At 37.8% G+C, this 23337-nt stretch overlaps 3 protein-coding genes across 5 annotated transcripts in view; 2 read left to right on the top strand and 1 right to left on the bottom strand.

Annotated features, from left to right (window-relative positions):
* The window catches only part of LOC129764307 (sodium-dependent transporter bedraggled), a 289063-nt gene that overhangs the window by 138345 nt on the left and 127381 nt on the right, over positions 1 to 23337 (top strand). The window lies entirely within an intron of this gene.
* Positions 521 to 2963, bottom strand: LOC129764316 (probable cytochrome P450 9f2). Its single transcript, XM_055763279.1, has 2 exons — positions 2720 to 2963; positions 521 to 2654 (listed from the first exon to the last, which is right to left on the bottom strand). Exons 1-2 carry the CDS (start codon positions 2929 to 2931, stop codon positions 1262 to 1264), a joined length of 1605 nt encoding a protein of 534 aa, XP_055619254.1. The 5' UTR covers positions 2932 to 2963; the 3' UTR covers positions 521 to 1261.
* On the top strand, positions 10623 to 12526 carry LOC129764312 (probable cytochrome P450 9f2). Of its 2 annotated transcripts, none has more exons than XM_055763273.1 (3): positions 10623 to 10770; positions 10843 to 11062; positions 11118 to 12526. In XM_055763273.1, exons 2-3 carry the CDS (start codon positions 10848 to 10850, stop codon positions 12517 to 12519), a joined length of 1617 nt encoding a protein of 538 aa, XP_055619248.1. In that variant the 5' UTR covers positions 10623 to 10770; positions 10843 to 10847; the 3' UTR covers positions 12520 to 12526. The 2 variants fall into 2 exon arrangements, with proteins under 2 accessions (XP_055619248.1, XP_055619249.1); XM_055763274.1 differs by having other exon boundaries at positions 10686 to 10770; positions 10826 to 11062.

The following is a 23337-nucleotide window of genomic DNA, read 5'->3' as shown; positions in this document are numbered from 1 at the left end:
CTGTCGTCGAAAATTGCGACAAAATCGCTGAATTAGCCGAGAAAGACCGGCATAGTAGCAGCCGTAGCATCGGCCAAGAGCTGGGGATAAGTCATCAAACCGTTATTAACCATTTGAAGAAGCTTGGATTCACAAAGAAGCTCGATGTATGGGTGCCACACACGCAAAAAAAATCATCTTTGACCGTATCGACGCATGTGAATCGCTGCTGAATCGCAACAAAATCGACCCTTTTCTGAAGCGGATGGTGACTGGCGATGAAAAGTGGGTCACTTACGACAACGTGAAGCGCAAACGGTCGTGGTCGAAGCCCGCTGAAGCGGCTCAGACGGTGGCCAAGCCCTCATTAACGGCCAGGAAGGTTCTGCTGTGTGTTTGGTGGGATTGTCAAGGAATAATCTATTATGAGCTGCTTCCCTATGGCCAAACGCTCAATTCGGACCTGTACTGCCAACAACTGGACCGCTTGAAGGTAGCACTCATGAAGAAGAGGCCATCTTTGATAAACAGAGGCCGCATTGTCTTCCATCAGGACAACGCCAGGCCACACACTTCTTTGGTGACGCGCCAGAAGCTCCGGGAGCTCGGATGGGAGGTTCTTTTGCATCCGCCGTATAGTCCGGACCTTGCACCAAGTGACTACCACCTGTTTTTGTCCATGGCGAACGAGCTAGGTAGTCAGAAGTTAGCCACAAAAGAGGCCTGTGAAAATTGGCTATCCGAGTTTTTTGCCAATAAGGAAGCGAGCTTCTATAACAGGGGTATTATGAAGTTGGCATCTCGTTGGGAACAAGTCATCGAACAAAACGGCGCATATTTGACATAAAACAGATGATTGTAACTAATTTTATGAACAAATGAAAATTCAAAAAAAATACCGCAGGACTTTTTGACAGCCTAATATATTTATATTGAGTGGAAGGTTTCTTAGTGTACCGTGGAGAACAGGCGATACCGAGAACTTCTTTATCGGAGAACAAGGATATTCTTTTTCTTCCGAATATTGTTCTAATAATGGCATATTATGATAACAGTTGATTAAAAAGAAAATATCTGGATATTCGTAGAGGCGATATCGCAACTAATAATGTAAATCCAAGGTGATATGTTTGCTTGTTGAAAGGCAGAGACTAAAAATTACATATTTGAATAGTATAATAACATTTGTTTACTATTTACTGGTTGACCTTGCAACTTTTCCCATCACTGTATAATCGAAAATATATTACCGAAAATACTGCATGTATCATATATCAATTTTTCACTGTCTCAACTTCAACCGCAGATGTATGCCTCTCTCGGTTCCCAATGACATCATTCCCTTGAGCAGCTTTAACGGCACCTGTGTCTGCTCTGATCTCTCAATGCAGAAATTCAGCAGCAAGTGATACAAAATCGCCTTCATCTCCATGAGAGCAAACCTCGATCCGATGCAGTTCCGCGGTCCAACACCAAATGGCAAATATGCGTCCATGTTTATATTGACCCGGTTGGCGTCACTGAATCGCTCCGGGTCGAATTTGTCCGGATTTGGGTAGTATTTCGGGTCCCGATGAAGGCCATGCACGGGAATCCATATACACGTTCCCTGGTCGATAGTGAATTTGAGTCCCTCGCCATCGTCCAGAGTGTAGTCGCGAACGCAGTGTCGATCAACGACCGGTATTGGCCACATTCTCAACGACTCCGACACGACCATATCCAAGTATTTCATTTTCGGTAGAACATCATACGATATCGGCTTACCACCCAGCCGACGGTTCGTGTCCGCAATTTCTTCGTAGAGTTTCTGCTGGATATCCGGGTTTAGCGCCAGTTCGTAGGACGCGAACATCAACGCAGTGGACACGGTATCGAATCCAGCGAAGAAGAAAATTAAACACTGCGCCATAAACTCGATTTCGGTCATTGTTCGGTTTGCGGTCGCCTTGCCAACAGCCGACTCATTTACCGTTGCGAATCCCTCGCCGGTTTCTGCTTCCTCCTGTTGATGTTTCAGTATACCCTTTTTCGCCTGCATCAACAGATGGATCATATCCGGTCGAACTATTCCGTGTGCTTCCCGTGTTCGCACAGCCTCCTTTATAATTTGGCAAAAGTACTGAATTTGTTCCTTGTCGAAAACATCCAGACCCAACTTGGCTGATATATCCGGGAAAGCCCTGATTGCCATCACTCGCAAAAACACGATAAATCTGTTCAATTTCATCATCTTCTTGCCCATCGTGTAGAACTCGTTTTCGCGGCTATGCAGCGATTCCACCTGCAACCCGAAGGCACACGTCGCGATAATATCGTTCGCGATCCGCTGGTACAGATCCTTCACTTCGTACTCGATGTGTCCCACTTCTGCCGCTTCCTTCCGCAAAATCTCGCTCATCCCCTGGCTGTATTTCACGATCAACTCAAACATCGCTCGCATCTTACTTCCGGTGAACGCGGGACTGAGGGTGGCCCTCATATCGCGCCACTTCTGCCCCTGCATACCCACAAGCGTTTTGCTAAATATCAGACCGTCGTTCCCATCTGGATTCTTGCCGAAAAATGGTCGCCGATCGATAAAGTGCTCGAAATCCTTCACCGCTATCTTCTTAATCAGCTCGGGGTCGCGAATCACGAATATGCGCGTCATGGAGTCGAACAGACCAAACACCCTGAGAACAAGGGGAGCAAACATGTCTCGAACGATCATGAGTAGCTGATAATTAAATGGACTCACTTCGCTCCGGGAAACTTGTCGTAAAATCCCTTCACAAGTTCACTGAATGATGATTTCTTCAGCACCAACGCTGCGGTGCTGCCGAGCAGCGGCTTTGCCGCCAGCGATGGAATGGGTTTCTCACGGAAGTAATCATGATGCCGGGTTAAGATGTGGTAGAGGTACGCCAGAATGGCGACCACGGTCGCGAGATAGAGTAGGTTCACTTCCATTGCCGAGCCGAGACTAATACTCGTTTCGTGCCTGCCGAATCGCTATATAGCAATGTGTTTTGTTGGAGCGAGATACGTTGTTTGTGGTGGAAGAACATCTGGTCGATTAACTAGATTTGCGTGAGTGTTGGTCGGGTGGTATGTGTTTTATATTATAATTAGAAGTGTTTGGGTTGAGAGTTTTAGTTGATTTTTTATATTCCATTATAATCACTTTAACTTTTTTTGACACAGTCAGTTTCCAGCCATTCATTCATGCTATGCGAATGAGACTGATCTCTCACGAAAGCGTGAATTGAGAATTTGTTCATGATGCAACAGTACAAGCAGAATTCCGAAACGCATTGTGATAAATAATAAATGCTCCGTAGTACATTAACCATTTACCTGCGTCTTCGAACGAATTGATATGACGGAAAAATTTAACCGTAAGAAATGACACCATATGTGTGGCCTCTTCAGTTTAAATTTTTCTGTCAAACTCGGATTTTTTTAGTAGATATAAAAAAAGTAAAAAAAAACATTTTAAGTTTAACGATCTAATGTACTAAAAGCTAGAAAATAATCATGCAAATGGCAGTTGGTAGTTATCACATCCCTTCCTTCATTAATCTAGGGCAATGATGAGACTAAAATAAAATCGTGGGGCACATCGGATTTCCATTATCCACAGTTAGTTGTTTCCTCTTATGCCCACGAATTTATTTTAGTTTCATCATTGCTCTAGATTAATGAAGGAAGGGAGGTGGTAACTACCAACTGCTGCTTGTCTAATTATTTTCTAGCTTTTATTACATTAGATCGTTGAACTTAAAAAGTTTTTATTCCTTTTTTTATTTTCTAGTTTTTCGTACATTATTTGTATGATTAGTATACTTCTCTACAATAAAACCATTCAAGTTTTTTTATTTTTATTTCTTACCTAATTTTCTTCGGAATATTTTGATAATGTACTGTATTCTATAAGTCAAATCATTTCATTCGATATCGATATTGAGGGGATCACAAAAAATACAAACACGAATTAACGTTGTCCATAATGTAGTGTGTTCTCCATGTCACATTCAACCATTTTTTACCGGCGCCCAAATTGTATTTTTCAAGATAATGGAATACACAGCATTATAACGACAAAAGAGATAAAGGACGAATTTCATGCCAACTCGTCTTAGGAGTTGGCAGCACCATCTCAGATAGTAGTGAAACGTTGTGAGTGAAAAGACATGGGTCATTTAAGCAACTTTGCATACTTGAAATATTCGAAAAAGTATTAGACTACTTTTTGGAAAAAGCCAATTTTTTACAAAAATTTATAACTTAAAAACTATGATACCTACAAAATTCTTGTCAAAGGATGAAATGTAGGAAATTGTTTAACAAATTTTGGAAAAAAAATTCGTTGACAAAAAAAGTTATTTTAAAAATTAAATTTCGTTTTTCTCAAAAACGTATTTTTTTTAAATTCTCAAAAATATATATCTAAATAGCCCTTAGAATTTTCAACAAGCCGTCAGTACATCGAAAGATGGGCACTTTTACAGGGAAAAAGTTTTTCGAACATCCACTTTTTCATGTTTTCTTTGAAAAAATACAACTTGATTTTGTTCAAAGTCATGATAGCGATATAGTGTATTCGACAAAGTTTTAGATCTTGTTAAAATGTAAAATTTCGTCGAAGATATCAACTTTCTATCTTTTATAGTTTTTGAATTATTTTTGTATGAGGACTCCTAAAAAAATAATGCTTTGCTCGTTACATTTTTGTGTGTAAATTCTCACGTTTCACACGTTCTTGACATGTTTCTAAATACAGAAAAGTCAACATAGCATTTAAAATGCGATAATTCATACATAAAAATGTAACGAATTGAACATTAATAGCATTTTTACAAAGAAAAACATGAAAAGGTTGTTCGAAAAACTTTTTTCATGTAAATGTGCCCACCGTCCGATGTGTGGAAATCTTGTTGAAAATTTTAAGAACTATTTATATCTTTTTTTTTAGGATTTTTAAAAGCATATGTTTTCGAGAAATATGAATTTTAAATTTCAATGGAATTTTTTTTCCAAAAAATTCTTCAATAATTTTTAATGAAAACCAAAATAATTTCCTACATTCCATTCTTTGACTAAAATTTTGTAGGTCTGATAGGTTTTTTTTAAATTTGAGTTTTTTCAACTTCAACATTTTTTTTCGAAAAATCTTAATTTAAAAACTATAAGATCTACAAAAAGTTGGTCAAAGAATAAAATGTAGGAAATAAATAAGGGAAATAAGGGTTTTATTAAAAATTATCAGAGATTTTTTGGAAAAAAAATTTCATTGAAAAAATAATATTTTGAAGGTTAAAATTCATTTTTTTCGAAAACATATGCTTTGAAAATTCTGAAAAAAAGATATAAATAGCCCTTAAAATTTCCAACAAGTTTTCCATACATCGGACGATGGGCACATTTACATGGAAAAAGTATTACGAACAAAAATATTTTCATTTGTTTCTTTGAAAAAATACTATTAATGTTTAATTGGTAACATTTTTATGTATACATTATCGCAATTTACATGCTCTGCTGTTTTTTCTTTATTTAGAAACATGTCAAGAACATGTCAAACATGGGAATTTACACACAAAAACAACCCTATAAACATACAAACATACATTCAAACAGGTTAAGTTGAATGACACCGTTTAAAAAAAATGATTGGCTATTTTGTTACAGCGACCTTCGTGGATTTGAATTTTCCTAAATAGATGTGATCTAATGGTCATGCCCCTTCACTTGATACCCTTCTTGATAGGGTTTGTTTTGCGAAAATATGTAATCCACCATTTTATGATGGCAGCCATCTTGAATTTTAATTTTTTATAAATAACTGTGTTCTACCAGTTAAGCCATTTCATTTGATACCCACATCGATGGGGTTTTGAGAAAATATGTGATCTGTCATTTTGTTGTGGCGGCCATTTTGGATTTGCATTCCTCATGAAAAACTATGTTCTACTAGTCAGGCCCTTTCATTTGATACCCATATCGATTGGGTTTTGTAATAAAATATATATCGCCATTTTGTTGTGGCGGCCATTTTGGATTTGTATTCCTCATGTATATATGTGTTCTACTAGTGATGTTCTTTTATTTAATGGGGATTTTAGAAAATATGTAATCCGCCATTTTGGGGTTGCGGTCATTTTGTTTTTGCATTTTTCATAAATAACTGTGTTCTACTAATCAATCCTTTTCATTTGATACCCATATTGATGGGGTTTTGAGGAAATATGTAATCCGCCATCTTGTGGTGGCGTCCATTTTGGATTTGCATTCTTCATGAACAACTGTATTCTACTAGTCAAGCCCTTTGATACCCATATTGATGAGGTTTGGGAAAACCCATATTGATGGGGTTTTGAGATAATATGTAATCCGCCATTTTGTAGTGGCCGCCATCTTGGATTTTCAAAATCATGAAATACGCAGCTTCACGATGACTGCAGAGATAAAGGTGTATTCCAAACTTCAGATCAATCGGTTAACAGGAAGGGGTTCAAATGCCTATTAATGTGGTAAAGCGCTACAGACAAATATTTTACAAACATACAAACATACGAATTAAAGGGCAAGCTAAATAAAACTGTTGAATAAAAACAGTAAACCGCCAATGTTAATCAGTTAGGACAGATTGTTTTAATAAATGACTTGAAAATATGAACACACGATGAACATTAATCTGTTTCATTTTCCATTTATACTATAAGTTCCGTATCTGCAATAATCGTGACAACTGAAAAACCATTAAGCATTATATACCGTTTATCAATAAAGTTTCGGGGTCGATAGTGAAAATGCATTTTTAACTAAGTTATTTGAATATTTGTCGATTTTAATAATCAAAGTAGTTCCATCCAATGTGGGTACTCTTTTTACATCGATATACATCGATGATTCGATTATATACAATTTTGGACTCGATTATATACAGTTTGAAATTATTTATTTTATGATTCAAATATGATTTATTTCAAGATAAAATGATAAAATATAAGTACAGTGGGGTAAAAATGGCGGTTTTTGAAGATTTTGCTAGAATTTTCACCAGTAATTGTTTATATTGATATTGCAGCGAAATGAAGGTGCCAAGGAACAAATTGTAGAATGGTTGGAGAGCTTCAATTTGATCAATAGAAATAATCAAGTTTAATATGAATTTTTGGAATAAAAATAATAATGTATATACAGCGCGGACTCGATTATATACAGTTTCTGATTTCTTTTCACTGTAATTGAATCCTGGATATCATCGAGTCAAAAAAAATATTTTTTATTCATTTTTTTATATGTATTTTTGGTTTTTTGAATATAAAAGAGGAATTCAATTTTTTATTCATCCCCTTAAAGTCAGAAAATACCTTACATTAAAAAAAATCTAGATTCTCTCAGGAGGTGATAGACGATCTTACTTGATGAAAAAAATCCTTCTACGCATATGTTCGAATTACAACAATGACAGAGTTATAGAACTTTTTTTTTCTCGGACACTGTTGCCTCAAACTGGTTCTACATTGAAAAGTACGCTACGGAAGACAATTCTGTTGCTTCCATTTGAAAGATAAGAAAATTTAGTACAGGATGTAGTAATGGAACATCTAAATTAGTGGATTTTAATAACATTTTGGAAGTTAAAAACTTAAAAGTTAATAATTTTTATTATGTTTTTATTAATTTCGTCCTAAAAATTTATATTAAACTATATTGTTTCTATCAATTAAATTGAAGCTCTCTGACCGCTCTACAATTTGTTCATTGACACCCAACTTCTATCTTTCTTAATTTGGCTGCAATATCGATATAAACAATTCCTGATGAAAATTCAAGCAAAATCTTCAAAAATCACGATTTTTGTAATAGTCACTTAAATTACATCTCAACGTTGAAAGGTTACATTTCTTCTTGAAGTAAGTCATATTTGAAATATGATGAAAAATATTTTTCCAAACTATATAATCGAGTCCAAAATTGTATATAATCGATTCACATATAATCGAGTCCGACCTGTACATATAAAAAATCTCGTGTCACGATGTTCGTGGCCGAACCCCACCGGAATGGCTCAACCGATTTTAATGAAGTTATGCACAAAACGTTTGTTAGGCATGAGAATAGGTCGTAAACTATATAACATACCACTAGGAAACCGATTACCGTATATTTAAAACAGATTAGGGTGGCACTATCTATATATATAAAAATGGATTTCTGCCATACAAATGAAACAAAAATTTCTGTATTACTCGAGAATCAATCAAGCAAATGGAACGAAATTTGGCATGTGGAAGTTTCAGGGTGTAATAAATGTTTCTCTGGTGGTTAGACCCCCTTGGGGCTGTCATACAAATGAAACACAAATTTCTGCATTACTCGAGATTAATAAAGCAAACGAAACCGAGTTTAGCATGTGGAGGTTTTAGGGAACAATAAATGTTTTTACGGTGATCAGATACTTCTCCTTCTCTCTTAGGGGAGGCTGCCATACAAATGAAAAACAATTTTCTGCATAACTCGAAAACTAATCAAGCAAATGGAGCCAAATTTACGTTTTTATGGTGAATAGACACTCTTCCCCTCTCCCTTCCCCCTCGAACATTTATTCCATGTAACGGAGAAACATGTTATTTGCAAGTGATTGAAAAATCTTGAACGCGAATTGTGTATGAAAATAATCTGATATTATAATCATGAGTTTTGGTAGAAGCACTAGGAATTTTATAGTAAAAGGTAAATTCAACGGGATCGATTAGAAGATCAATCAATGAACAGTTCTGCGTTTGGACTCATGAACTTGCGCTTAGTAAGAAAACGTGAATGTTTGAAGGTATTGATAACAAATAACAAATTTTAGGCGGGACGAAGTTTGCCGGGTCAGCTAGTGCAAAATAAAAATCCATTTTTCTGAATATTTTTTCGCTTTTTTTTTAAATTTAGTTTCAGAAAAAAATACGAAAACCCAAATTTTTTAACCCCGTTCCATTTATTTTTAATTTTTTATTTCGCGATTTAAAGTATTCTAGTAAACACAATATCCAAATAAAAAAAAAAAACCGTCGCTAAATTTTCCAACAGGACCAATTTATTTACGTGTTGAATGACACATGGCGCTTTTTACGCTTCATCGAACTTTCACCCACACATGTGGAAATAAACTCAATTCGTTTAAAGCTAGGGGTACTGGACGAGGTACTGGAAACCTTATCGAATAAGCACAATGAATTATTGAAATCCTTCAGATCACACATGCTCGGATACAGCTGTATGGCACTCCCCATGTTTTTGGTGCCAACATCTCAAACGTCAAAATCGTCAAACGTATTTGTTTCCTTCAAAACAGCGATCCGCATTGACGGCATTGAACTTCGTTTACTAGTTCAGGGGAGCGTCAAAGAATAGCTGATTTTCAATCGGAATGAACGTTTTCAAAATTAAAATTATGAATTGAAATCAGTATTAGAGGCGAATGAACTGAAAAGTTTAAAGCCTCTTTAATTCAACATCATCATCATCACCTTCTTCATATCAAATTAGTATTCTATTAAAATTAAAAACATTTTTGTTTGCAGGTGGTGAAAAAGTCTTATAGGAAAATTGTTTATGAAGACAACTTTATATTATAACGGAAAAATTCAGTAACAATGTTGCAATGTTGGAATTGTATAACTATATGGTTGAATGAAAGTCAGAAATAAGTGTTTTTAAATATTGAGTCTTTTCAACTTTTTTTCGAAAAATCTTAATTTAAAAAATATAACATCTACAAAAATATGTATAGAATATATATATTTCATTGAAAATATATATATTTCATTGAAAAAAAAACTTTTGAAAACTTTTGAAAATTTAAATTCATTTTTCTAGAAAACATATGCTTTTAAAATTCTTAAAAAAATAGATATAAATAGCCCTTAGAATTTCCAACAAGTTTTCCATACATCGGACGATGGGTACATTTACATTCGAAAAACAACATTTTCATGCTTTTCTTTGAAAAAATGCTATTAATGTTTGATTCGTAACATTTTTATGTATAAATTATCGCGATTTACATGCTCTGCTAACATTTCTCTATTTGGAATTATGTCGAGAACATGTCAAACGGGAGAATTTACACACAAAAATGTTACGAGCAAAACATTATTTTTTTCAGGAGTCTTCAAACAAAAATGACTTATATTCCAAAAACTATAACAGATAGAAAGTTGACGTCTGCGACAAAAGTGCACATTTTAATAAGATCTAAAACTTTGTCGAATACACTAAATCGATGACTTTAAACAAAATTATTATTAGTTGGAATTTATCAAAGAAAATATAAAAAAGTTGTTGTTAGAAAACCTTTTTCCCTGTAAAAGTACCCATCTTCCATTGTATAGACAACTTGTAGTGTATGTATTGTACTGCAAACAAATTCATCTACATTTTAGAAAACATAGATTTCCATACATACAATCGAAGTTCTTCTCAACCTATCTGTTTTACTCCCTGCTCCCCTATCTACAATTCCTGTTTACCCCTCAATGGTACACATTCGCAACGCATGGCGCGTCCCGACGCAATTCCCTCTCATATTTAAATCTTCTCTCGCTGATAATAATTCGGTTTGTCAAAAATATGAGTTTTCGTTAGCGGAGAAACATACACACGCGAAAAAGAGTCATGATATCAATTTAAAATTCGATTCCATCCGCTGTGTCTGACCGCACCGATCGTCATTCTGAGAAAATCGTCTACCAGAGACGGACTTTCGAGTGCGCACAACAGCAGATTTTGAAAATCTGTTATCGAATACAGGTAATCTCACCATTAGATATCGCATTGATTGCGTTTCCAAAAAAATGAGTTTAAGTGTACGGATTTCTGTAGTAATCATGGTAGCGGTGGATCTACTGACGGCGGGCGCAATCGGTGCCATCATTTTGCTAATATACCACTGGATAGCGACAAAATATGAATACTTCCTGACGAAGCCGGTGCCCTGCGTCAAGCCAACGTTCGGCTTCGGGAGCAGCGCTCCGACGCTGTTCCGTCGCACGGATGTGAGCTCCCTCGTCACGGAACTCTACTACGCCTTTCCGGACTCGAAGTAAGTTGTGTTCGAAAACGAAACCCAGTTTATGGTATCAAATTTCCACCTGCAGGGTATCGGGATTCTACGACTTCATTCAACCGGTCTACTTGCTGCGTGACCTCGAGATGATCAAGAAGATTGCTGTGAAAGATTTCGACTACTTCACGGATCATGCGCTGGCCGTGAGCTTCCCGGAGGATGAAAGTGACGGAGGTGGTCTGTTTGGAAACTCGCTGTTTTCACTGCGCGGCCAGAAGTGGAGAGATATGCGGGCAACGCTGAGTCCGGCCTTCACGGGGAGTAAAATGAGACACATGTTCGAGCTGGTGGCTGAATGTGGTCGATCGATGGTGCAGTTTCTAACCTCGGAGGTGCAAGCGGGAAAGACGCTGGAGTATGAGATGAAAGATATGTTTTCGCGGTTTGGAAATGATGTGATTGCGACGGTGGCGTTTGGGATAAAGGTGGACTCGCTGCGCGAGCGTCAGAATGAATTTTACGAGAAGGGCAAACAAATGCTCAATTTTCAATCGATTGGGATGGTGGTGAGAGTTTTATTACTGACGATCATGCCTGGACTGATGCAGAAGCTAAAGGTGGATTTAGTAGACGCCAATTTGACGGGTTATTTTAAGAATATGATCACGGATAACATGAAACAGCGGGAAGCGCACGGAATCGTGCGAAACGATATGATCCAAATGTTGATGGAGGTTCAAAAAGGCGCACTCAAACATCAGAAAGACGAAAAGCAAACTAAAGATGCCGGATTCGCGACCGTGGAAGAGTCCCACATCGGGAAATCAACGCACTCGAGGGTGTGGACCGAGAATGAGCTCATAGCCCAATGTTTCCTGTTTTTCCTGGCAGGTTTCGACACCGTATCAACCTGCATGACCTTTTTGACCTATGAGCTGATAGTTAATCCGAACGTTCAGAAGCGTCTGTACGAGGAAGTGGTTAAGACCGACGAATCACTCAACGGGAAGCCGCTTACTTACGACGCGCTACAGAAGATGCAGTACATGGACATGGTCGTATCGGAAACCCTACGCCTATGGCCTCCGGCTGTTGTTTTCGATCGTTTGTGCGTAAAAGATTACCGCTACGATGACGGGAACGGGACGCGTTTTACCATCGAGAAGGGGCAAATGTTAATGATACCCACAATCGCCATACACCGCGATCCGAAGTATTATCCGAATCCCGAAAAGTTCGATCCGGAGCGCTTCAGCGAGGAGAACCGATCGAGTATCAACACCGGAGCGTATCTACCGTTTGGTGCGGGTCCCCGAAACTGCATCGGATCGCGACTTGCGCTGATGGAGGTCAAATCGATTCTGTACTATCTGTTGAAGGACTTCAGTCTCGAGCGGACCGAGAAGACCCAAATTCCGCTGCAGCTGCAAAAGAACATGTTTGTTCTGCAGGCGGAGAAAGGCGTGTGGTTGGAGCTGAAGCCAAGAAAATAATGGTCATTGTGTGTTTTTTTTTCGATAATCATGTATTAATATACGTTCACTGTAATACATTGTGTTATTCTGTCAGAAAATTACTGGGAATCAATCATTTAGAAAGCCCTCTTATAAGGAATATCAAAACTTTCAACTTTCTTTTTGTCACCAAGTTGAAAAATTCTCGAGAGAATTTATTGAGATTTACTGGACCCTGTATGCTCTGCAAATCGTGTTATAATTAAATCGTATAAAATGCCGAAATTGGAAGCGATACACATACATCGAACACACAGTTGGGTGGTATATGATGCGTAAATTTGGCATATAAGTACATACTCATGTGGAGGCGATATACGTATATGTCACATACTATAGTAATATAAAGCCGTATATGACGATAGTACAATGCTTTTTATATATTTTATATATAACTATGTTTGTATATGATGTCGCATATAACATTACTGCGGAGCTCATTATACCGAAATTCGACAAAATCAATCGTCGATATATAAAAACGATTTTTTTGTATTACAAACGATGCATATTTTGATATGATATACGATTGTGATTTAATACGGTTCTATGTGCGACTTAGCATGTGAAAATATTTCTTTTTTTTCAGTTTCAATATCTCAATATTTTTCCCTTCACATATATTCAAAAATTCCTTAAAAAATTATCTACTAAAAATATTCTCCTTTCGTAAATTTTTAAAAACTTTCCGAAAAATCGGCTAGTGCTACCAACAAGCACATTTTTGAAAATTTGTAACATTTCAACCTTTCAACCGATTCACTATAGTGAAAAAAAACTATATAGCACCTCAAAAGCATAGTTTTATAGTTTATATAGTTTATTGTTTTTTATGATTTTAGGTGTGTCGCATTTGAAAAGATACTAGCTGTGTGTTCCCTTTTTTGAGAAAGCCGAGAATTTAATTTGAAATTTGAAAAAAATTGATTTGATTTTCTTCTGATTTCGGAAAATATTCACATTTTCAAAATTGGTTACTTTCAAATCGCCTCACCGAGTTCCGGTGATTTAAAAACAGATGAAAGGTTTCGGATGAACTTTCCAGAAACAATTGTAATAAGCACCATAATTGCCTGCTTTAATCACTGATTAGTAGCTGAGAAATAAAAGGAGATACAGATATCATGGCTACAATGCAAAAAAAAATCAGGTTATCAATTGGTAGAATATGGGTTGTATTTTAAACTAATAATTCACTGTTTGTTAGATTTTTAACGGATTTTGAAAATTACCCGGTTTATTTTTACGCGCATTTTGGAATTTACGCAGTTTTCTTTTATTCGGATTTTGGAATTTACGCGGCACGTATCCCCTGCGTAAAAAGCGACTCCAGTGTACTTTAAATCAATGTAGTAATGAAAAAAAACGTCTTACATGCTTTGGAGAATCATTTAACAGTAAATCATATTAGATCGTAATTGATATAAAATTATATTAAAACTATATTAAAGATAATTGTTGCTTATCATCCAAACAACCGGAGTTCGTATCTCATCGGAACAAATTTGCTGAACCATCATCACCACTCACTTTAAATATTTATATTTATACTTATTATAAAAGTGAATTGTAGAATTCATATTTCTAGAAACATAAATGTTGTCATATATACAAATGGCGGTTCGTGAGCTAATAAGAATAATTATAACCTCACGAACATTTTTCTCCATTGGTTTTTTTCTGTTTGCCTATAGTAAATCGTATATATGTATGGCAATAGTCTTACTAGACAAATCTGTAAGTCGTATATTCATCCAAACTAGTTCAAAAGCAATTGTTATGCAATTAATGTCGCATATCGTTATAACGATCCTCGCAATTTCGCTAATGAAAAATAGAGAAAAAAGTTGGGAAATCATGAACGTCTCAAGGGGTATTCTAGTGTAGAGGTATGAATTTCGGACATTTTTTCGAGCTCAGAAGAAATGAAACAAAGAATATTTGTACCGTCCATCACTACATTCTTTGTTTATTTATCTTTTTGCAATCCAACAAGAACGAAACAGAAAAAAATAAGAATTAGAATAGTTACAAGCTGATTTTTTTTTATTAAATTCGTTTATTTTTACAGGCTCAGTTTCATAAGTTTAAAGGAGCCGAATTCTTAATTATATTTTTATTACTATACATAAACATTTTCTAAATCTAAGGTAAGTAAGGTAGAAAACCGATTACTCGCGGTCTACTCGAGTTTAGTAGGGTGACATATTTGTTCAGGAAAAGGATGGGATATAAGGAAATTGTTACAATAATGATAATCTCACACACTCAATTCTTAAATCTATTCGTATATCTATTGTGTATTTACATTTCAACTTATTCTACTGTTTGTAGCAAGGGGACCAATTGCACGTAAAGTATATAAGGATATAAGGATAATCACACACGAACATCGATAGCTTTAAGGAAAATATAGATTTGGGACATGTAATCAAGGTCTAACCGAGCCAACACATCTCTCACCGGCACATTGGGTTGTCTTCCTCTAGCCATGAGGGAGTTTTCTAAATTCGATCTGGCGACAAGATACAACTCGCACGACCAAACAACGTGCTCGATGTCATGGTAACCGTGGCCACAAACACAAAGATTGCTGTCGGCAAGATTAATACGAAAGAGTAGCGCGTCTAACGAACAGTGGTTGGACATGAGTCGGGAGAAGGTGCGAATAAAGTCTCGACTCAAGTCCAGACTTTTGAACCATGGTTTGAAGCTAACCTTAGGGATAATTGAGTGGAGCCACCGGCCCAATTCATCTTCGTTCCATTTGCGTTGCCAATTAGCGATGGTATTTTTACGGACTAAAGAATAAAATTCATTGAAGGCGATTTGACGCTGATAAATATCGCCTTCAACTGCACCTACCTTTGCTAATGAGTCAGCCCTCTCATTACCCGAAATGGAGCAATGTGAAGGGACCCAGACAAAGGTAATGACATAACAGCGTCTGGATAAAGCACTAAAAATTTCTCGTATTCTCACAAGGAAGTACGGCGAGTGCTTTTCCGGCCTCACTGAACGGATAGCTTCGACAGAGCTAAGACTATCCGTTACAATGTAATAGTGTTCAACAGGTCGTGAGGCGACGCTGTCCAGCGCCCAGTTTATTGCTGCCAATTCAGCAATATACAAGACTGTGTGAAGTGCTAAAAAATACGTTGAACACTCCAAATCCTGTGGACTCATTCATAGAGGACCCATCAGTAAAGTACATATTATCGCAATTGATACGCCCATACTTTGCATTAAAGATCGTAGGAACGATTCCCGATAGAAGATAATCTGGAATTCCATGGATTTTCTCCTTCATGAACAGATCAAAATGTACAGAGGAATTGATGTAGTCAGGAAAACAAACACGGTTGGGAATATACGAAGAAGGAACAACCCGCATGGAGATGAATTCATGATATGAACTCATGAATCCAGAGTGAAAATTTAGCTCGATCAGTTGCTCAAAATTTCCGATCACCAATGGGTTCATAACCTTACACCGGATGAGGAACCGTTTGCAAGCTGATGAAGCGAGGAAATTTAAAAAAAGATTTGCTATGACGTACACGATTACAGCCTTTCTGGTTAGCTGAAACAAACAAAAAATCGAACAGATTTAGATTTTTTTTAAATTGTAAAATAAAATAAAAATGTGTGAAAATGAAACATGTAAATATTTTTCATTGGTTCGATGCGATGTATAAAGATTTTTTAGAATAATTCGGTTCAGTAGAACTCGATATATCGTGTACGCCAGCTTGAAAAAATTAGTTTCGAGAAAAAAACAAGTTTAAGGTTTTATGTCAAGTCCGAGAAATGTTTGTATGGAGAGGCAAAATTGTAAAATTCTTGAGAAAATAAGAAAATTCGGATAAAAAAGTTTTTCCTTATACAATCGTAGTTGATTCTCAATTCTTGACATAGAGTTATGTATGAACATTAAATTTCACGTGTCAAATTTCAACAAAATTCATTTGCTAATAGCCTTGAAAAAGACTAATTTAGCAGATCAATCAACGAATGGTTCTGGGATTGAACCCACGAATATTCGTGAATATTCGATTTTTCATTTTTTTTATCATTGTATTGTATTTTTATATTGGATTTTCGATATTGTATCATAGTAACTTTCAACCATTTTGGCTGGTTCGTCACTTGAGCCACGGTTTAACCTATATTACGAAGGAAGAACTGATCTCGTGACGTTTAGAAATACGGATATTAACCGCTACGCCAGATCGCCTCCCTATATTCGAAAATATTCATATAAAAAACTGTTTTGAGGGGGCTAAGTGCGCCAAGTGTGCTTGTCTCATATATAAAAAAGTTGCATACGTATGATCGGGATTAACTCGGCAACGGATTGTCCGATTTGCGCTATCTTTACTTTGTTGTATGCGTCTCCGCCAAAATAAAAGAAACAGCGATAAAAACAGGAAAATTTTGAATGAGAATAAATTGAATAAAATCGATTTCCAATATATACGATCAAAACACAATTTCGGAACGATATGTTTGTTCGACGCTAGTTGCTAGTTGAAATATATTTTTCTAGTCATATGTTTTCCAAATATAGTTGTTCAAATACATGCTTTTTTTTCTTTTCTACTTTGTTGTATAAAAAGGTTTCAGTTTTTCAAGACATTCCGTTTTTTTCGGACTTCCCCAATTGTCAATCATGCACCCCATGGGCGAAATGAAAAAATACGTATCAAAATTTGTTGAAAAAGAAGAAGTGTGCGAGGTTTCAGCAAAATCGGAGTATTTTTTTACTACTTCTTCGAGTAAGGGTACCAAATCAGGAGACATGTCTCGTTTTTATGCAATAGTTTTAAAGTAAATAACTTTTTTTGATGTGAAAGGATTTTGTTGATTTGTAACCCTGTCAAATAGGAATCTCTTTAAGATTTGTTTTGTCATGTATTACAATTCATTTATCCGTAAACAGTCAATATTGACAAAAACTAAAAGAACTTCCTTTTTTTTCCCATACGTTTGTTCTTTGCATTTTTATGATTTCCTACCCATGCAGTAAATCACAAGCAGCTGTGACATTGGGCCGCTTGTGCGTCGTTCATGTAAGCACAAGCACAATTTTGAATCAACCATCATCAGTTACTTCCACAAAACTATGCAAACCATCAGGTTTTTCAGGGCCACCAAAACTTTCTGCTGAATAGAAAAAAAAATTAGAAGCCTCTTGAAATAATGTAATATGAAGTGAAATGAATAAAATAACTTCGTAGTCCTGCGTCAACAATGCGGTCCTCCTATAATTATTTCAGAAGATTTGTTTGTCGTGTTCTGATATGTTCACAAAGGTGACCGGAATAAATCGCCACAGTAAACAACTGCAACAGAAACAACCGCTTAGAAAAAGTGTAGTAGGCTAGAAATATTTGGCGCGGGAAAAACATCATGTGCCTCACATTTCTATTATAAATTTATTCTCTTGTTCTCGTTTTTCGAAATTTATTCTGAGGACAATGTAATGGGGACGAAGTCCCCATTTGGCGAGGATAAGGAATCGAGGCGGCCCATGCCGCCAAGATGACGCAATCCGAGTCCACCGCCGACCCGCCGTCGGAAGCGGCGGTGTCTCGCACGCAAACCTGGGATCCACTGATTGCCCGGTTAGTTTGAAACATAGGATACGATCCTTTAGCAATGTCCGACCGAGCTCTAGCGAGCGTCGGACGGTATACGTCTGCCCGGGGCGTTACGTTTGCCTGGGGCGATACGTTTGCCCGGTTAATTCTTGTTTTGAAATACAATACCGCGCCACAATATTTATAGCCTACTACACATTTTATAAGCGGTGGTTTCTGTTGCAGTCGTTTTCTGTGGCGATTTATTCCGGGAACCGTTCACAAATGATGTTCATGTTGAAAGGCTCCAATTCTGTAAGGTTCCGGAATTCGGTCATAATTTCAAAATCGAAATTAGAGAGTGCCAAGGCAGTACAGGGTAACTTCGATATAACGTACATTTTACTTTCAAAATTGTACGTTGTATCGAATTGTACGTTATATCGAAGCATAATAAAGAACTCTGAAACGTAGCTTATATTACTTTATTGTATTGCTGTTTGAGTAAGGTACATGAATAAATTCAATTAGAAGACGAAGCCAACTTTGCTCATGATGTTTCCCTACGTTCTGTTGATTGAAGATTGATTCATTTAGAATTCAGAATCACAAAACAGACGTATTTCGGGATTGGTTAAAGTTGCAACACAAGCTGTAGTATCAAAATACAGATAATTTATTGTTCTTTCAGAAAAGAAATATGCAAATAATTTTTTTTTGGACTTTGATAATGTGTACGTTATATCGAAGTTTCCCTGTATCGACCGTTTTTGGCCGACTATGTACATTGTTTGAACACCACCACTCAAAAAATATTCATGTGCGAAGAATAAAAAACTTTTAAAAATGTGTTCAAAAAAGTGGCAAAACGGTGGTATCTAAAACAAAGACCAGTAGAGAGCTCCTCATAAAACTATCAAAGGTTCAATAATATAATCGAAAGGCAGTAAAACTTGTTCCTTGCGAAACAATCAGTGTTATCATACAGACAGTCATTATCAACACTCTTATCATGCGAACTATCCTGGCCTACGTTTACCACCGGCTGACCAGGGACCATGATTACTTCCGCGAGAAACCGATTCCTTCGCAGTGGCTTGGCAGCACCGCAGCTCTGGTACTGAAACAATCCTCCTTCAGTGATCTGGTGAAAACGTTCTACGATAAATTTTCCGGAGTGAAGTAAGTACTTCGTGTCATAGTTCACGTTCGTGTGGGGAAACATGGTTCTATCGTGTATTTCAGGGTATTTGGTCTATTCGATTCCATGGCACGCGTATTTGTGATCCGCGATCCGGAGTTGATCAAAAAGATAGCCGTGAAGGATTTCGAACACTTCATAGATCGGCGAGCGTTTTTCCCCGAAGATGGGGAAAACAACGAGAACCTAATCTTCGCCAAAACTCTTGTGGTTATGCGGGGACAGAAGTGGCGCGACATGAGGGCCACCCTTAGTCCTGCCTTCACCGGGAGTAAGATGCGGGCGATGTTCGAGCTGATGGTGAAATAAAACCAAGGTATGATCGACATTTTGCGGAAGGAAGCGGTCCAAGAGGGACAGATCGAGCACGAAATGAAGGATCTTTTCTCACGGATCGCGAACGATATTGTCGCGACGTGTGCCTTCGGATTGCAGATGGAGTCGTTACGCGGTTACGAGAATGAGTTTTACGTGATGGGCAAACTTTAACAGAATCACGGTTTTTTTGCGGGTGATGGTAATCAGAATTTTCCCGAAGCTATCGGCTAGATTGAGTATCGATATTATCGGCAGCGAACATGTGCAGTACTTCAGCAAGATTATCAGAGATGCGATGAGAACACGGGAAACGCACGGTATCGTTCGACCGGATATGATCTATCTGTTGATGCAAGCGAAAAAGGGTATACTGAAACATCAACAGGAAGAAGCGGAAACCGGCGAGGGATTCGCAACGGTCAACGAGTCGGATGCGACGAAGATCTCTATTCAGCGAAAGATGACCGAGCTCGAGCTCATCGCTCAGTGTTTCATTTTCTTCTTCGCTGGATTCGACACCGTGTCCACCGCGATGTTGTTCATGTCCTACGAACTGGCACTAAATCCGGATATCCAGCAGAGACTCTACGAAGAAATTCTGGATACAAACAGGCAGCTGAGTGGAAAACCGATATCGTATGATGTTCTACAGAAAATGAAATACTTGGACATGGTGGTGTCGGAGACCTTGAGGATGTGGCCGGTACCGGCCGTCGATCGGCAGTGCGTTCGCGACTACACGTTGGACGACGGCGCCGGACTCCGGTTCACCATCGATGAGGGTGCGTGCGTGTGGATACCGGTGCACGGTATCCATCGGGACCCGAAGTACTATCCAAATCCGGAAAAATTCGACCCGGAGCGATTTAGCGACGAAAACCGGGCCAGTATAAACATGGATGCATATTTGCCGTTTGGAGTTGGACCGAGGAACTGTATCGGATCAAGATTCGCACTGATGGAGTTGAAGGTGGTCATGTATCAGTTGCTGTTGCATTTCAGTTTTGAGAGGTCTGAGCAGACCCAGGTACCGCTAAAGCTGCATAAAGGTTTGATGGCATTAGGAACCGAGAAAGGGGTAGATCTGCGGTTGAAGTTGAGGCCGTGATGTATACGAACATACCCTAAACATCTAAACATTTTGAATAAATAAAGTATTTCGTTTCAATAAGTTGTTTGAAATATAGGGCTTAGTAAAACATATATTCCATATAACAAAATTTACCACACGTAAAAATGCTCAGATTTTGTTCAAATCACGTAGACTTCTTCCCCACTGAGAAACTATAGACTCGCATTCTTCATAGAAATTTATATTTTCCATAGAATAATCTAAATATATTTCATTTGCTGAATAAAGATTATTTATCGGGCGGGCGTTTCCAAAGCTTCAACTTTTTTTTTCAAAAATGGCCAATTCTTTTTATCGCTCTAATTTGAATTGAATTAGCGGAAGGTGAATGCTTATTGATTCATTGTTACCGGCGAGCGTCGAGCGAGAATGAATTGTCTTTCACATATTGTGTCATCTTCGTTTTCCCTCGAGATGTTGACGCGAACGAATATTTTACTATATCAACACATCGAGTCGAGCCATGGCAAAGCAGGCGTAATCATAATGTTGTTCGTGTAAAGAGAAATCATACTCGGTCATCATCGTCGGAAAATGATTCTTCTGCTGGAATGCTATGTGTTATTTAGTATCGCGTTCCAGTCGCAAAGGTCAAGGTCAATAATACTAACAAAAAGGGTTATTTTTAGAAGAGTACAAAATGATTATAGATGTGTGTGTGTGTGTGTGTGTGTGTTAGGTCGCTTCAAGCCACCAATGTTCGGCTTTGTGTGTGTTGCTTGTTTTCGTTGCGCGAAACTTTCAATTCCTGTACGTATGAATAGCGAACCTTCGATACTTTTAGTTGCCATTTGTATTTACTCTCGTGCGCAACGGTCCCGTTCCGATACAACAATCTCCTAGCTATGTTAAGGATTTTGACCGAGAATTCAAAAAACGATCATTCTCGCGATATTTAATTTCTATCGATGCATTTATGTGTTACACTGTCTGTTCTCTGTGAAACGCTTGTTTGGTGCTGGTTGATTGGCGATGCATGGAAGATGGCTACAGATGCAATTCCACTGGGTAAATGCTAAACAACATGAGGCGTGACATTTGATACTCGCAAATATTGGTCAAGGAATGTAGAATAACGGTGGTTGCTGGAGGAACAAATATTTGATCGCATGTGACTGAGTGTATGTGTGTGTCAAATGCGAAAAAAACCACCGGGAGCGCGATAAACACTCAGAGCAATGAGTGCATTGGAATAAAGAAACAAATTGTAACATATGACCAGTTCGTATATTGTTCTCGTAAAAGCAAGAAAGAATCACTGTTTCTACAAAGTCAAAGGTGAATGACTTATCCTTTTCAGGCTCACCGAAACTTTCTAATAAAGAGTGATTTATGATTTTTTTTGCATTTTTAAATAATATCCGATATGAGGAACAAGCAAATTGAAAAAAAATGCATAGTCATACGTCCTAAATGGTCGTGTCTTGGATACAACCCCCTATATTTCATTACACTTAATGTTCTCTCGTTTCGCTTGAAATATTTCAGCTGGAAACTTGGTTGAATAAATACTAATTTCTCAATTCTTTGATAAAAAGCGACTCTTTCACGCTGTATTGAACTTATTTTATTTGGCAACAGGAGATTTGGTGCTCCCTTGGCCGAGTGGTTAGCGTCATAACTAACATGCCGGGTGTTCGGGTTCGATTCCCGTTCTGGTCGGGGGAATTTTTCGTCAAAGAAATTTCCTCCGACTTGCACTGTGATCACGCGTATTCTAGAGCTTGCCACTCAGAATGCATTCAAGGCGTGTTATTTGGCATAGAAATCTCAACTAAGTACTAATAAAAATGACGCAAGTAATACTACGTTGAGAAGGCGAAGTTCCTCTAGGAACGTTAGTGCCATTGAAGAAGAAGAAGAAGAAGATTTGGAAAACATGTTTTTTCCGCTCTTTGTTCTTCGAGAAGCAAGTTTGAATTCTTCGAGAAAATGAGTGAGTGAGTGATTGAGTGAGTTTTTTGGAAAGGAGTTGGAAATTTTCAAAATACATTTCCGATTTCGGTTTCCAACATTCCAGGGCCACCGTAACTCAGTATCGACGAAAATACACTTGCCAAAAGGCGTCTCTCGGTGCTGCTTGGTCTAAGGTAATTTGGCATGACCCTAGCTACCACGTTGAAGGCCTTTGCCGTCTTCCTGTAGGCATAGTCGACGTGCTGATTCAAATTTAGAAGTTTAGTCGTCGATCATAACTCCAAGTTATTTTACAGCACGCCCCGAAACGATGGCATGTCCTCCGATCGAGTCTCCTGCCCGCAACACTGCTTCACGAATGCTCACTAACAGCACCTCAATTTTGTGATGTGCCATCTTTACACTGTCCATCCAGCTACCGATCGTGTCTACTGCTCAGTCACCAACATTCCCACTTCCTGGAGCTTCCCGCCGTTTACCGTTGTTACGACGTCGTTCGCGAAGCCCACGATCTCCACATCCTTGGGTAGCTTCAACGTTTGCACACCGTTGTACATCGTGTTCCAACGCATTGGACCTAGGATACAACCTTGTGGAACTCCCGCCGAGATAAACTTCGCCTTCTGCCCACTGTCTGTATTGTATAC

This window comes from Toxorhynchites rutilus, chromosome 2 (genome assembly GCF_029784135.1).
Source record: "Toxorhynchites rutilus septentrionalis strain SRP chromosome 2, ASM2978413v1, whole genome shotgun sequence".
Classification (NCBI taxonomy): domain Eukaryota; kingdom Metazoa; phylum Arthropoda; class Insecta; order Diptera; family Culicidae; genus Toxorhynchites; species Toxorhynchites rutilus.
Note: the sequence above shows the minus strand (reverse complement) of the source record. Positions and strands in the feature narration are given on the sequence as shown.

Bases quoted from the DNA above. Each gene is read 5' to 3' on its own strand.
- LOC129764316 (XM_055763279.1), bottom strand. From the start codon at position 2,931: ATGGAAGTGAACCTACTCTATCTCGCGACCGTGGTCGCCATTCTGGCG. The intron at 2,655-2,719 runs GTGAGTCCATTT...CCTTGTTCTCAG, and splicing joins GACAAGTTTCCCGGAGCGAA to GGTGTTTGGTCTGTTCGACT.
- LOC129764312 (XM_055763273.1), top strand. From the start codon at position 10,848: ATGGTAGCGGTGGATCTACTGACGGCGGGCGCAATCGGTGCCATCATT. The intron at 11,063-11,117 runs GTAAGTTGTGTT...TTCCACCTGCAG, and splicing joins TACGCCTTTCCGGACTCGAA to GGTATCGGGATTCTACGACT.